The 17,213-nt window shown below is 31.9% G+C and overlaps 1 protein-coding gene across 2 annotated transcripts in view; it reads left to right on the top strand.

Moving 5' to 3' along the window:
• Positions 1–17,213, top strand: part of Galphao (G protein alpha subunit o) — a 38,111-nt gene that overhangs the window by 15,250 nt on the left and 5,648 nt on the right. For both annotated transcript variants that reach the window (XM_970745.4, XM_961328.4), the window contains exons 2-4: positions 6,599–6,641; positions 13,414–13,555; positions 17,002–17,162. In XM_970745.4, the coding sequence (XP_975838.1) occupies positions 6,599–6,641; positions 13,414–13,555; positions 17,002–17,162 (346 nt within the window). The remainder of the gene's footprint in view (positions 1–6,598; positions 6,642–13,413; positions 13,556–17,001; positions 17,163–17,213) is intronic.

Consider the following 17,213-nt stretch of genomic DNA (forward strand, 5'->3'; position numbering starts at 1 on the left):
AGTTGACATAATGATAACTTTTTACTTGACATTTATGGAAGTGCAGTGCTCAGGTTTCGGTTGTTTTAAACAATCTTCGTTAGTAACTTGTGGTTGATGTTTTTCAGTATTATGTTTCATGATCTAATCTTTTAATAAGAAAACAATTACCGCTTAAGGAGTGGGTAATTGGAGAATGAAGTTACTCCTAGTTGTTACAAGCAAATGGTCAATATATCATTGATAAGGGGAATCTCTGTTTGCATTCAGCTAACTTAACCCTGGTAGATAAATTTCTTTTATGTAACCAAATGCAAGGCCACTAGCACAATAAACATGGTGAAAGCAGGAACGAATTTCTAAGGCCAAAGCAGTTTTGTTTTAGGCTTTGTTTTTATTTGTTACATTCTTTTACCATCAAATCTTGTTTGTGGATCCTTATCTCGATCTATTCAATCCGTGTCACGTTATGTGATACATAATAATTTTATTTCTCTCTTAAAACCCATGTTTTAGCTTAATTCATGACGTCAGTACAAAGAGATGTGACGTTGTCTGTAAACAGTATGTTCGAAAGTGAAATAAAATTGGCCATGAAACCGATAACATCCAAACTCGAGTGTTAATTACTCGAATTTGCCAAAAATTCATACAGGGTGTTTCAGCAATTCAGTTCCGGTTTTTTGAACCTTGACGGATGTTTCTAATCATTATGCACATAAATAAATGAAACGTCATAATTGTCAGCTTACGTGTGTTGCTGTTAAACGATGTCACGTTGTGCCTTCGATGATCAACTCTTTGCCATTTTTCCAGACAGAACAATTACGTTTATTACGCTAGTACGCCACTCCCACATGCTACCGTGCTATTATTAAAAATAGGATAACACAATACCTTCGAAATCCTTGCATTAATTTCCTTCATGTTCAGTTTATTTATATAACAACACGTTTTACGTCATCTCTACGTTTCTGCTTATTGTAGACATAAAATTCGAATAGGTAATCGTCTCTAGAAGCGTAATCTATGTATTTACCAAAGGTGTTAGCGTCACTTGTGGTTTATTATTTCGCTCCTCTATGCAACACCTCCAAGTTTTTCCAATTGTTTTACAGACTTTTTTCAAATGAGATGATTGTGTTTGTGAGAGTTGAAACTGGCTGGCTGGCTTTTTCCTGCTGAGGTGTGTCTTTTCCCAGATGTATAATAATAATTTTCCAAGATCTGAGTGCTTGGTGATTGTTTTTCTGCTTAAATTTGATTTAATTTTAGTATCACAACTCAAGCGGAAATCACGCTATTTTGCAGAGGTGTAATATGAAGTTACTTGCACTATATTATGGTCATTTCACTTAAATTAAGGAAATAAATTGCCAATTAGATTTATACAACGTACCTAACTTAAGAATTGTTAGTGCTGAGGTAGTTTATTGATCTATTAAAAATTGGTATGTTGCCAAACCTACGTAAATTTGGCACTAGCGATTTTTTATAATCAAAATTCTACAAAATTAACCTTTGATTAATTTAAAAAATATTGCATGAACAAATTTTACTGCTCTAAAAAGGTCAAAGTAATAATTTGATCAATCGTAACACCTCGAATTTAATACAATATTTTATTTGACTCCAATTAAAAGGTTAACAGACTTCACGGTTATTCATATTGTGTCAGTGTGGTTTTTATTGCAGAGGTTTCCTGTTGCGTATAACGAATTTTTTGTTGACATTTTATGTTAGAAATTAAGAAAAACATAGTAGATAAAAGCTTTCTGGGTAGGTAGGTAGGTAGGTAGGTATGTATGCAACTATGTGGATGGGGTTTTTTCCATTAAGCTAAATTCCAAGTAAATAAAGACTTTCTCACGTACCTACAGGATGAACATACCTAGTGATTTTTTAAAAGGTGAATGAATGACTGGTTTGTTATCAGTTATAATATTTACAATCAAACATGAGTAATATGGAGGTGTCTGACAAACAATAATTTATACTCAACAAAACATAACTTACTTACTTACTAACTAGTTGTATTATACAGCCTTTTGTAATTATTATAGGCAGTAGTGTCTTAGTGTGTAGGGTTCTACCTAATACGGGATGTATCAGAAATATGTGTTTTAATTTTACCAGGTAATAGAGCTCAACAAATAAAAGTTTTGCAAATTTACCTAAAATTTGGTCAAGATAACACATTGAAACTTTTACTCGCCTATGGGTACAAAAATAAAAGAGCCGAACTATTTGCGTTGTGATAGAAACGGACAATTTAAACAATTTACAATAACAATGAAAATGTTGCTATGAATACAATATATAATTATTAAACACTGACCGACTCGTTTGCACAAAAGAAAAGAAGAAAACGGTGAAAATAACAAGAATTTAGCAAAACATTATACAGAAAAGTTGTATTTAATTTGAGTTTTATTACGTGGTAAAATTAACACACGTATTTCTGATACACCCTGTATATATTTTCATTTGTTAATTTTTCAAAATATTTCAGTTATTTAAAAATTGCTATATTGACCATGAAAGAATTCAAATTATTATTTTTTTTTCGCATCACATATTTGTTTTCAGATTATCCTATATATCGCTGAATTATGCATATCTATGCGGAATTCCGCTTTGTGGTGTGTTTTCGAATCTTGTCGCAATCTTTCGCAGAAGTCTTCATTCCTGTGATTATTCACTTATTTGCTAGTCTTTAGTTTACTTTTATTTTGTACAACAAATAATAAGTTATTACAATCAAAAACGACAAATTGCACATTCAAGGTCAGTTTTCTTATTTGGCAAATGTTTGCACAAATTAAAGAAAAACAATGGCATTAGCATCCTGAATGAGCCAGATTTCCCATAGAAAACCCAACAATTGCATCCGTTGTAAGTCAGATAATCGCTTTTTTAATATTCAAATTTGTGAGATTGTTGAAACAAGTCTCTCTCCTAAATAACAAAATGTTAGACAGTCTGCTGATTTTTCACTAGAATAAATTAAATATAATCTACAAGCGAATGAGAAAACATTTAAAAGCACTCTATGTTAGATAATAGACCTGCTCTGGTTGTTTTTCAAATAAATAGTGACCTAATAAGTTGATTACTTCCTTATTAATATGTAGTTTTAATAAAAAAACTAATTTGCAAATCAGATAATCAACATTTTCTCAAACGTTTTTAAACGTTATACTTGTTTTGGCATCGAAAATGTTCCCGTTTCCGTTAATGTCGCCAGAGAGCGCAGTGTTCCATTACCGTCTAAATTTTTAGAGCAATGAATTAAAAAAAAAAGTTTTTCCAAATAGAATGACCCTGTTTCAATTTTTATGCAGACTTTTATTAACATCTTCTATATCTGTCTCTTATAATTTTTGAAATAATCGCAAAAAACTGAATTTTTGCCCATTATTTTTATTTTTAATGAAGTAAAAATACGATAAAATTGTGCTATTAATTAAAAGAAATGTTTGATTTTCATTCCAGAAATTGAAAATTCGATGGCAGACTGACTGGGTTACTTTACTTAAGTTATATTAAACCATAATTAAATATTATTGTTTTGCTGCTTATTCAATAATGAACTAGCTAAAAACTACTAAATAAAATAATAAATGTTTGACAATTGTTGACCATTTTGCAAGGTCTACTTGATTAACTATAAGATTTTTTCGAACACTAAAAGAGATAATATAGGATGTATTGATAAAACTCACCATAAATATTGATGTTTTTTCGATTGCCGTAAATAAAATAGGGTCGTTCCATTTGAAAAAACTGAGTTATAGCAGTTTTTTAATAACCATTTTAAAAAATCATACTAGCCATGAATTTTGACAGTTGACAATTTTAAAAATTTTAGAAGACTCTTCAAACCTTCGATTATCGAATGCAAAAAAAATTATTCATTTATCGCAAAGGGTTCAAGGACTGTGATATCGTAGATAAACCGCTTGCAAATGAAAATTTTAGCAAAAAACATATGTCAAAAACTATGACAGATAAGTACCAACAACTTGGCTACATTTTACTCAGCTTGAGAAGGTGAATTCAAATATGCAATAAAAATGTGTGATTACTTTTTTGTAGTTCAGCCAATTTGAAAATAATTTAGTTGAACTCAGAATGGTCGATTTGGCTCGTATACCAAAAATTTCAAAGCTTTAGCTGAATTAGAAGTTGAAAAGTTTTTAATGTAGACCCTTAAAGAATCACTCAGTATTTCTTATACAGTTTACTTGACCACCGGTAAAATTAAACCGTCGTTTGAGCGTTTTTGAATATATTTGGGGCCTAAACCGTAAAAGATTTAATTCTTTACAACTTTCTTCCTAACATCTTTCTTGTATCTTTAACCGTATTCGTAGCGTTTTGAAAAAATATGGAACGAAGTGCAAATTTTAAATAATTTTTTTCTCGAGTTTCTTATAAAAATTTGAATCTGATTAAATTTAAATGAATTTAAAACCATTTGGCCCCAAGACGCCCTCATTTTTACTTCAACGTACTACTATTCGGGTTCAGAAATTCTTGCGATTTTGTATATCGTTTCGTCTCCTAAGTTATAGTCCTCCGTAGTCAGGTCAAACGTATAGAAGGATTGACCTGACCTGACCATTTTAATGGAAGAAGTTGAATTTTTTCCTTCATTCCATTATTTCCTTAACAAAATTAAAAAATAACGCATTCTATGAACGCTTAAGATCCTTTGGTCATCAGTTATCAGTTATCTAATCACTCTCATTAATAAACTCGTAATAAATAGCACAGAATTTCAACATCTGGATGGCAGATTGGCGCCCTCCACATTAAAACCGTGAAAGCATCGTTTCGTGTAAGCTATCCGTGACAGATAACTCCCCTCTTGTTTACCCAACTTTGCATTAAGCAGTTGTTGAAAATTGACTATTCTGACCTTTTGGTCACCGTAGATCGCGGCCATATTTGGCTGACCCAGTGTTTGTATAGCGTTTCTTCTATCGATCGCCATCCTATTATGGCCGCTTTTCTGCACAATGAGGCGAAAGCGAATTTCTCCACAACCTGTTGTCAGAGATGATCGATAACTAGGATAGTATCCAAGTGTTTGCAGTCAGATGTCAAGTGTTGATTCAGTTATCGGTGCTTTCCCAGTTAATTTCTCAAAAATTTTGATTGAATTTTGGTGGAGAATGACTTGTTTTTCTTGCTCGCTGGTCTCATGATGCTGACGCCTGCCACATACAAATAGGACAATTAAAATCATTAACCCGTGATTCATTAGTTCAATTACGTTGTTATTACTGTGTTGTTAATACAAAGGCTAACTGTTGACTGAGGACCACACTGCTAAATTCAATTATGGCAATTATTGCACAAACAAACTTTGGCTGCATAATTATGTTTTAATTAAGTCTCCCACTGACCACCTCAAAAAATCAATATCACATCTCCAATATTATTTTTATTTTTTCTGTGAACGATTAGTCAGTGCATGAGTCAGTGATAAAATTGTGTATCCTCCAACAAATTGGAGTTTCGCACGCAGAAAATCCAACAACTGACAAAGGATTAAAAGACTAAAAAATTAAAATTGTGAAGCTGCTCATTTAGTAATGTTTGAAACGTTTGAAAACATAAACATCAACCTCACCTACTGTAAACGCATCGACTCGTATCTCATTAGATTGTTTAGTTGCAACGTCATTAAATGCAAAGTTGGAACAGAGCTGTTTGAGTTTAGCTTTTATTTTAATTTAATTAAAAAAGGGTTTGAAAAATATTCGAGGTGCGGTCACCAGTTTCTAGTGGGATGGGTGGAGGCAAACCTTTTGGGACGACCCTGCCTCTACAAAATATTTTAATCAAAGTCCTTTTGTTTGCTGTCTGAATGAATTAAATTGGGTTTACGTTACGTATTGCCCATTTTGATTCAAATTGTGTTTTCTTGGATTTATTAGAACAAAAATCATCAAAAACGATTGTAATGTGGAATTCTAAAGCGCTCTTGGTGGCTGTGCGCCAATAACCTATTTATTTTCCATTGATCATTGCTCAAGGAATAGCAAATAATCTGCCGGATCTATAAATTCCTCCGACACGTTTCACACTGGCGTCAAACCGTTTTTTCGTCTCACGCTATATATTCGCAATTAAAATAGCATCGAATCTGGAAAACAGATTGCGTCTGATGTGAATCAAGTACAGCATTCAGTGCTATCAGGAGTATGTCATTAGCTCCAGATGAGCGACATATGGAAACGACTCCGTTTTATCAAAAAATACCGTTTCGTTCCTCCGATTCCTGTCTGGATCGATAGCTGAAAAGGTCATTTATTGAAGCTGGAACAGGAACCGAGACTTGGCGGATCCTGGAACCGACTTCCTTATTCCAGCCGCGAATTACATCCTTCGCGCTTAATGAAACTATTATTAGCCGGCTCGAAAATTGCATTAACGCGCTTGTTTGACTACTGTCATACTAGCAAATTGATTTGCTACATAACAAGGGGCCCACGCCGACACTGACTGCACGTTATCCATTATTTTCAGCGATAATGCTGACACGCTGTTTGAACAATGACTTTATCAATGAATTTTCCAAGCCCTCTAACTTAATTTTTTGTTACAGGCGCCGGAGAATCAGGGAAGAGCACGATAGTCAAACAAATGAAGTAAGTAACCAAGTTTCAGTTTTTTCTCGCTTGCAACTTTCCAAATTCTTCTGAAATTGGATTAGTGTCACAAATTTATTATCTAATTATTTTCCAAATCTTTCCGAATTCGAACTGGCAGCGTCTTCTAATTTGTTGTTTGTCCATGTTTTGTAGCGAATTATGAAATCTTAATTAGGGGTTTTTAACCTTGGTTTGGTTTTGTCACCCTCTAGGAACTAATGAATGTTTAATTAAAGTTAGTTCAGGCGAATAATAGAATACACGTATTTTTTACACGATGAATACGTTATTGATCTAACAAAAATTTTCGTTTGTGTAAGCGACAGCACCATTACAGCGACTAATGTTCGACTCTTTGTAACTGCCATAGACATCTATTAACACAAATGCGCCTATCGATTTTCATTGACTCATCAAAAATTTAAAAACAGTGATCTTGGTCAATCTTTACAAATGGACAGTCTTTAATTCCGATGGTCTTTATTTTGGTAATTATCACTTTTGGACATATTTTTGTTTTATTTTTTTAATTTTTAATTACATTGTCAGTTATCAAAAAATGTGATTGATTTTGCCTAATAATTTGTATTTTAAGAACAGACAGAGTCAAGGAAAAATATGTTGATTTTTCAACGTTTACAACAACAAATGACCAAGTAGTGTATGTTGTTTGTATGTACAATAAAAATCGAAAAGACCTAATTTGACTTTTCTTTAAATGCAGAGAAGAGATAATTACACTGGTCTGCAATGAAATCCTCCTTCAAATAAAACTAAAATGAATATGAAGATTTAAATGTGCTGAACGTATTAGCTGTTAAAACTATAAAAATTAATTTATTAATTAAAACTATAAAACGCCAACGTCGCATTTTACCGAATTATTATTTTTAATAAGATTCTAAAATAGAGCTCTCATTGAAAGTATAAATTACATTAGCAATAATTTTTCTGAAGTCCATTAATAATTATTTATAACAGCTCAGTTTGAGAGAAAATGCGACGTTGGCGTTTTTATAGTTTTGGAAGAGCTAATACATGAAAAACCCTTTCAGTTGATGGGAAGATACAAAAGCTGAGAACTACCAGAAAATCATTCGAGAATTCTCTTCTTATAAAGTTCTGAAATATGCGACATGTTCTTTCAGCAATTTATTTTTTGCGTTGCCATAATCGAAAGTGTCAGTTTTTGATTGGCATAATTTCACTGTAATGAATGAAAAATGATCTAGATCTTGCAAAACCTGAAATAGAAGTCAAAAATAAACAAACTTTGCAAAACTAAGCATTATCTAGAGTATTCTGTGTTGCACCATTCCTGTCTTATCACATAACCTAAGAAATTGTTGTGACAAGTAATGTTTCTACCTTCAAAAATACTTTGTCACTTGTAGAAGCAGACACTGATTAGTGATTACATAGGGTTAAAATTCTAACTTTTGCTTTCTTATGTGTTATTGTTTACATGATTCAGCTAATTACTACCATTTTGTAATGCTACCAACTTAAAAATGTCTCTGCTGAAGTCATTTGGTTCATATACACTCCGTATACACGTATAAATCTCAATTTTTTGTGTCCAAATAGGTTTGTCTCTTTCTGTAGTTTTAAGTAATATGAGTGATTTATTAAAAATTCTATTACGAAAAAAGTTTATGCGGTACAAAATTTTTGTTATACTAATAAGTTTGCAGACCAGTGTTATCAGAACAGTCTTTAAAAAAATATTGTGAATCTCTGTCATATCTGGGGCCAAAAAGTGTTTTCAAGTTTGTACAAGAAACAACAGTTCCAATCCTAATAAAAAATTTGGCATTAATCTTATTAAAAATGTATGTTCCAATTTTCCAAGAACATTATTCTGGCACTTCCAATAAATAAATCAAATAGGTTGCAACCTATCAAAATCGTAGGTCTGAAGTAAACATTGAAAGGGTCAGTGGAATATTTCAACTTAGTAGGTAATGTTCAAAAGTGTTGAAAAATAATAACACCAGAAACCTTGCTGGCAATTAACTAATCAGTGTGTGAAGATTTACAAATATTTGTTATTCTGTAAAGGTCATTTTTGTTTATTTCCATTAACACTGTCTATCATTACTGGAAACTTGATTGATTTTTTAGACTAAACTTTTTTATTTGGTATTTAATTTGTACCGAAATAAATTTGGTTCCTGTTAGAAAAATCTGTTATTTTGCGTCTGATTTAAAAACAAACTGCATTTATTGCAAAATAAATAACGAGACCATAATGTGTTTAGTGATCACAGGAAATTGTAATGACATCTGGTGTGTTCTAGACTAAAAGTCGTTGTAATAAATTTAGCATTAAGTAAATAAATTGATGCAAACAAAGATTGTGTAATCTCTATTGATCAGCGATTAGACAAAGAGGGTGGAAAGAGTTTCAGTACTTTCGACAACATTCGTCAATATCTAGAAAATCTGAAATGGTAATGGACTACACTGAATACCAAACACCATTTACAGCCGAAGTTTTTAAAACACGAGACGCTTCCTGTTTTTTACGTCCGCAGCCGAATCGACTTGAGAACATTCTCTTTTGCCATTGACAATTTTTCAGATGTCGCAAAACCATCTGAAGTTCAAGTTTTTTCTTGACTGTGTTTGGGTGCTCAAGTGATGGGTTCTATCCCTTAATTGACGCAGAATCCAGATTTGGAGCCCGCTTTGTAAAAAAGGGGAATTTTGGGAGTGTTATAGACTTGCTCCATTAGCGGTTTGAATTTTTCAGCTTGGTCAAATTGCGTGTCGGGGGAAAAACAGTTGTTGCGTGTAACAAGTGTTTCATGGTTCAGTCGGGAGTTTCAGTGAAAATTGCCCACAGACACACTTTCGAGTTCTTTCGAGTGGGGCGTAACTAGTAACGTAAGTCTGGGATAGGACAGGTTTCCGCGCACTCGATCAATACGGTTTAAAAGTCCACACTCTGGCTTTGGTTATGATATCACACGAATTGGTCTAATCATTCTAATCGACTTGTACACAATGAATATAATTAACGACGAATGGCGTAACCAGAAGCACGGAACTAGAAACTTTCTGCGAACCAATTACTGAAGATTGAGGCACGAGAGGAAACACATATGACCGTGAAGCGGAAACTGCTCAAAATCCTCTTGTCTTAAATTTTCTGGTACTTGTTCTTCGGAGATTACTTCTTTTATCTTTTCTTGAGGATTATTTCCATCAAGAAAATAGCCAGAAATGTCTTCACCTTTGTAAAATAAATCTTCTGTAGCTGAATTTATTCTTCAATATTCACATCATTCTGCAAACATTCTTCACAGTTTAATTTTTTTTTCATTTACTAATCTTTAGAACTTTTTGAATTTTCAGAATAACAAAAATAAATTTTTCTGATTTCGAATCTCATTTAGTTCGCTTTTCTTTTGGTATATGGTTGAATGCTTCACATAAAAAAATTGTAATCCACTTAAATCTGGTTTTTATCCAGTTTAAGCTTCTTCTGGAATCATATTACAGTACAGTAGGTTCAAAATTTTGCAATAACAAGCTGTATTAATAACTTTTGCCCAAAAATCTTGAGTTAAATTTGCATCATTTAGTATTGCTTTCGCCTTTTCAACCAAAGTCTATTGAGGCTCTCAGCTACTCCATTCTGTTAAGGTGTGTACTCAACTGTTCTTTGATGGAATATTCTTTCAATGAAAACTTACTTATTTTTTAGCGTTATATGTGATTTGTTTCAACTTAAACTATTTCTTGAAATTTTTGAATTTTTCAAAAATTGCAGACTTACTCTAAAAAAATAGGTATTCAAATGTTTTTCTTGTAAGATCGTCAAAAAAAAAGCTTCCCACCAATTGAATTTATTTTCATTTCACCGTAAATATCACTATGAATTAGTTCTAACCTTTCTTCAACCCTGTGCACTGACTTCTTCTAAAACTTCATGTTGCTTTCCTTTGCATCAATTCTTACAAATATTGCTTCTCCCTTTCATATTTTCAAATTTCATATCATGAACCATATTAATGAGCATCTTTTGTGAAATTGCAACAAGAAAATCTATCGGATTTAGATTCTGGAGTGTTATTTCTTTTTCAAAGCTCGCGACGGTTTCTTTTGGCATTTTTTATATTAGACTTTGGTTGTGGCGGTTTTTTCAAAAATTGGTTCTGGCAAAGATACCTAAATGTAAACTTCCAACCACTGAAGAAGAAGAAGAAAGAGTCAGTTTTATTTTTTTCCCTTCGCCACCACCAGTTTTAACTCTATTTTTAACAAGTCCTTTAATGTTGTTTTTTCAACCATTAAATTTCAACAAATTATTTATTACGAACGTTGATATAAAAAAATGTTGATCCATTCTTTCGACCATTCCTTTTGGACAAAATTGCTCCAGAATTACAGGAATTTAATTTTAATTTAATTTGGCTGAGCATCTATATCTATGGGTAATTATAGCGCTATCACGCCAATGTATACAGAGATTTAGATAATGGCAACTTTATAAAAAAAAAAATAAAAAAATATTTTTTAGCGTTCCGTTTACCCACATTCAAAATAAGTAGTACAGGTATGAAGGCCTATTAGTAGAGCTTCTACTTATAAAAGAAAAATGATAACGTTCCATTTAGAAAAATCTGTGATGACGTCATGGCCTCGCCATATTAGCCGCCATGACTGATCCAGTTACGTCAAATTTGAGCTGAATTAAAATGCTAAGTTACTTGTTTTTGCATTTTTGTTATTTTTTAAAAATTAAAGAATTACGAATTTTAGGCGTTACTTTAAACTCACTGTATTCTTCTTTTCTTGAATCTTACTTCTTCTTTCATTTTCAAAAATTGTCTTCATGCTCCTTTTCGCTAGTTGGTTACACGAAATTAAAGTAATTTTTTTTTACCATTAACATTCAATAAAATTGAAGTCTCTCCAATAGCTTGGATTTCAAATTGTTTCCTGACGCAACTGTCAGCTTGTTGTCTCTACGAGCAGTTAAATGAATTTGATGCACCAATCCATCAGTGCAGAAATAATCAGTATGTGTATACCATCCATTCGGTTTCTTTGACATTCTTGTTTCTTTAGATTTATAATCTTTATTCTTGCAGGTAAACATGTTCTTTCAAATCTTGCATTGTTCTACGAAATACCATTTGTACCACTAAAATCCTTGAATTTTTATTATTTTTTTATTTTCAAATTTAGCAGCTTCTGCTAGTAATCTCTTTGCTAAATCTGTAGTTAAATCAGTATTGCAGTTCTCTAGTGTCTTAATTAATAGCTTAAAATGTTCTGGTAGACTACCGAAGATAAAAGCAGCTATAGAACACCATCTTTTATTTCACTGTCAATTGCCTTTAGATGTTGGTCACTTTTCATTTTCTGTTTTAAATAACACAGGCCGACAATTTTGGTGTTTACAATATTGTGGTCATTTTTTTACTAGTTTAGTTTACTATGACATCTTAGTTACGACAACATAACATCCTTGCTCAAGTCTGTGGAATGTGAATATGGATGGCTGACCAGTGATTACTCCCAGACGTATTTTTTGGAAAAATGCAAGAATTATTACACGAACTAGTATCTGAAATTAATAATTTTTCTGAAAATGTTTAGAATAATAACACAGATAATAATACTTTCAAAAACTTATTTTTTATATTGTTTAACCCAAAATAATTAAGAAAAGCGGGAGGACTTTTCTTGTTAACAATACTTCTGCTACTAACTGCAGAATTTCTTCATTATTCTCGCTTTGATTCATTTTACATGAAATCTTTTTCGAAAATTATTTACTTTACTTGGTTGTGATGTTTTATCGCGGATGAAAAAAATGCTTGACATGGATAACTTTACTAATCTGAACAAGACAATTTCTATTTTTAAAATCATAATTTTCGTGAAGTGAGGTACACGAAAAAAAAACAATCTACTATTATTTGCTTAGAAAAACTAGAATGATGTGATAGAAAGAAATTACTGCACTTAGGACACATGAAATATACAAAAACACCTCTCACGAAATTTTCATATGTCGGCCTGTGGAATCATTCATTGTTTTACAGTCAGCAAAATGAATCAGAACCAACTGTTCTATTAGAAATGCAACTCTGGAGAAACCTCGGAATTCATAAATTTTCTTCACTCTATTCCAAACTTGTTTTTCAGTTTTCTAATTTTTGTGAATATAATATGTACTTTGACCAAAGCTTTTTTCTCCAGCTTTCCATCCTTTGTTCTATCTACATAATCCATCAGTTCACAATCAATTTCCATTGCACACTTCCAGTCCATGTATGTAATTGTTACTTCCATCAGGTTTTTTGAAAAATGCAGGAACTCCTATGGAGAATGTAACCATGTTTACTGATCCCAGTAGATGAGTCGAGCATTTTCTTCAGATTCTGGGTCCATAATCAGTCGTAAATTGGAAGTAAATTGTAACTACTTTTGTTTTGACACTCTCGGAACAACTAACTACAACGACTGCTAATAATATCACAACATGACAGATTTTAGATTCAATACCATAATTTTCAACATTCGTTTTTTATTACATGCGTGTGCAAGAAATCCACAATTAAATTTTTCTCTATCTGTAACTTTGAGCTTTGTCTTAAAATATTGAATAAATGTAGGTTTGCGTTAATGTCGGTTGCAGTGCGTATATGGGCCAGATTGTGGCAAATGCAAATTCCTTCCTGCTTCCGCACTAATCGCATAATAATGGCTGAATTTTTTCATGACATTGATTGATGGACTGCTGTTTCAGAATTATCCACGAAAGTGGGTTTACAAGCGAAGACTTCAAACAATACCGACCTGTGGTGTATAGCAACACTATTCAATCCCTTGTGGCCATCCTGCGGGCCATGCCAAACCTCGGAATCAGCTACGGCAACAACGAGCGAGAGGTGAGCGAAGAAAATTCACTCGGAAAACATTTTCAACATAAATTATGCATTGTGATACACGGAATCCCAGCTTTTCCTCGCACAAAAAATAACCACGCCGAACTATTTCGAGCGTAAAATATTGTAAAGTTTAAATTAAAATTGCGTTCTTGCTGCTGAAATAATAAATAATTGACTTAAAATAAGTCCAATATATTCGGAGAAACAAATATTTATATTATTAATGTTTGGGTGTTGAACACATGTGAAAGGTTTGAGCCGGCGCAAGCGAACGAAGGGCCCAAGGATTTTATTCGACCTACGGCTGAAAACTGCACATTTATCACACCGACGTGATTTTTCACACCGCTTAGGCGTGGCCTATGATTAAGCAACAATTATTCATGTGAACTGTAAATACAGGATCGCTAAAAAGTATGGGTACAGTTAAATATTTTCAGAACGGTTTAACAGAGCAGAAAATTTGTTTCAATTCTCATCTAAGAACGTTTTAAATTTTTTATCGACATTTATTTTGAAAATACAACGCTAACTTGATTTTTTAAAAGAACATTTTTTTCTGAATTTGGTGATGTAACTTAATACCCACCTTTATTTTTATTAAAAAGTAAAAAAATAAATTAAATGCAAAAATTTTATTCTGGATTTCTAGAAAAGTAAAACTTTTTGTTTTGAAAATTAATTATCCAAAAATTAAACTTGTGTGCAATAGTTAAGTAATACATTTACGTGAGACTGAACGAAAAAAATTTTCATGTTGGTTGGTCATGGTGACAGAAAGCCAAGAAGTCAGTGGAAATCATTTTGAACATCTCTTGTAGCATAAAAATCACGTTTTTCATGTTTTTTGTTATTAAAATGTTTTCTTGTTCAGTTAGATGTGGTATTTTAGCAACTATTATTAACTTATTTATTATTTTATTTTATTTATTTTATTATTTACTTATTTTTTAGTCAATGTTTAAGCGGCAAAAAGCTAGCAACAAATAAAGATAACATTTCAAAGGCTAACGACTTTTTATGTATTAGGTTCGTATCCTAAGAACAAATAGAGAAATAAATTTGATAGTCATTTGAAATGATACAATTTATATACTCTTAAGCATATACCAAATTTCAATTTTTGGTGAATAGTTTTATAATATTTAAACTGTATCCATACTAGCTACAGCTGTTTCATCTAAACCTCCCATTTAGAAGTATTGTGAGTTCTAATAATGGTAGTCATCTGAAAATTTGCTGACAACCATAATTTGTTAGGTTCTGTTCAATGAAAATATTTTCAACATGGAGGCATGGTTATACCGAAAGTCGTTATCAACTTTCTTATTTTAAATGGAAAACTATGTTTTTTACTACATTTTTGGATTATTGAGTTATTTTAAGGGAGTTTCTATTAGTTTTTCCTATTCCTAAATTTATTGGTTTTTTAAATATTTAGGATTTTTTGAAAATGTTTGGATTTTCTTTTTTGACTCTTCAAAAACCGGTAACTCTGCCGGTTTTAAAAAATTTGAAATCTTTTTTGGCTTTTTTGAAAGAGGTTTCTTTGGGATTTTTGAATTTTTAAAAAAAGTTAGCAAACTCCAAATTTTAAAAATGAAGTTTGCTAATTTTGAAACGTCTTAACTTTTTGCTGGCACTGAGAAATTCATTAGCCATAGCTCTTTTCGCATAGGTTGTCAAGGAAACGTTAGTAAGAAATCAAAGTTTTCCAAATCTAATTTCAATAAATATATAAGCTCTTTCATAGCTATAAAAACGCCAACGTCGAATTTTGCCAAATTATTTTTTTGAAATAAGATTGATAAAATTGTAAAATAGTTATTAATGACTATTAGATCTCTGCTTCAGAGTGTAAATTACATAAGCTATTTTTTTTTGAAGCGCATAATAGTTATTTTTGTAATTTACCGCCATTTTGATGCGTTGTTATAATAGTCATTATTTGACGGAACATTTTACGAAAATTTTTGGGTTGGCAAGAAGCAAAATCGGGACCGTATTTTTGTGAATTTCACAAATTTGATAAAACAAAAATTTTAAATCAATTTTTCACTTTAAAAATTGAGATATTACCAACAATCACAAAAATCCCTAAATCGACTAAAATAACAATTTTTGTTTAAAAACGGCAAAAAGGGGTCAAATTACAAATAATAGTATAAAAAACTCGTTTCATAAGACCTTAGAGCACTTATTCTTTCAAAAACTGAATTCGTGCTTTGGTCTTATGAAACTAGTTTTTTAATATACTATTATTTAACTAGTTTGAGTGTAAATCGGACGTTTTATTTCACGAATGAATTATCAAACCACGAGTCAAAATGAGTGGTTTATCATCTACGAGATGAAATGAGTGAACCGATTTACAAGAAAAAGAGTCGAATACGACATTTTATTCTTCGAATTAGACTCAACAAGGCTTAAAATTGCTTTAAATCTGTTAAAATATTCTGACGTTTCGTGTCGAGAAATGCCAAACAGTTATCAAAACTGTTTTACACAGGAGAAAAACCGGAAATTTTGACAGTATCGATGAATAAATAATTTATAACAGCTAATTTTGAGAGAAAATGCGACGTTGGCGTTTTTATAGCTTTGAAACAGCTAATATTTTGTTTTTACGGAAAGGAAAGCAAAATTATCAGCAGAACTTATCGTTTATTCAATGAGAAATGTTTCTTTGTTAAACTCTACAAAAATATCTGTGGCTAGTAAGGAATTTCCGACATTGTCAAAAGTCAAAGTAAATAAATCAACATAACTTGAAAATTGTCATAAATGGATATTAATAGATATCTGAAGTAGTAAAATAAAAATTGAGGCATTCCATTTGAAAAAATTGCCTTATAGCTTGTTGAAGTTGTGCAAAAATAACATTAAAATTTTGGAGTTCGTAAACTTTTTTTCTAATTTTGAACACACTGAAGGAAAGATATAGGCTTTCTGTTTTGATTTTTCGAAAACGTTTTTTAAAATTCTAAAAATAGCAGAATTGACGATTTTTTAAGTGAAAGGTGCAAAAACAAAAATTTACAAAGATTTTTAAATATTTCGAAAAACGCTAAATTTAGTTATTGGAAAATCTGACGAAAGTAAAAAACATATCTTTAAAATAAGAAAGTTAATACGGACTTCCAACGGCTTAGGGTGTGCACCAATTTTCAGATTTATATAATTATCAGAACTTTCTGTACTTCTAATGTACGGTTCAGACGGAACAGTCTGTATAGTAACAAACAAATCTGTGTTACTAACTTCGTTTACTGGAGTATTATAGCAAGCTTTTTTTTGTTTCGGGTTAATGTTAAACGAGACCACTTGCGGATTAAGTCAAAGTTTATTTTAAAGTGCACGTTCATTCACCGTAGCCAAAAAGGGCAGGCTTCAATGACCTTGTTACCTGTTGCTGATCGAATATAAAATGTGAATTTCGCCAACAGATCGATGGTAAAATGGTTTTCGACGTTATCCAAAGGATGGAAGACACGGAACCTTTTTCCGAAGAACTCCTCGCCGCCATGAAGCGGTTATGGGCTGATTCGGGGGTTCAAGAATGTTTCGGTCGTTCCAACGAATACCAACTGAACGATTCCGCTAAATAGTAAGCAAAAATCGACCATTCAGGGTAAGGTATTACCCACGACGTTTTTTT

Source organism: Tribolium castaneum, chromosome 3 (genome assembly GCF_031307605.1).
Source record: "Tribolium castaneum strain GA2 chromosome 3, icTriCast1.1, whole genome shotgun sequence".
Lineage (NCBI taxonomy): Eukaryota > Metazoa > Arthropoda > Insecta > Coleoptera > Tenebrionidae > Tribolium > Tribolium castaneum.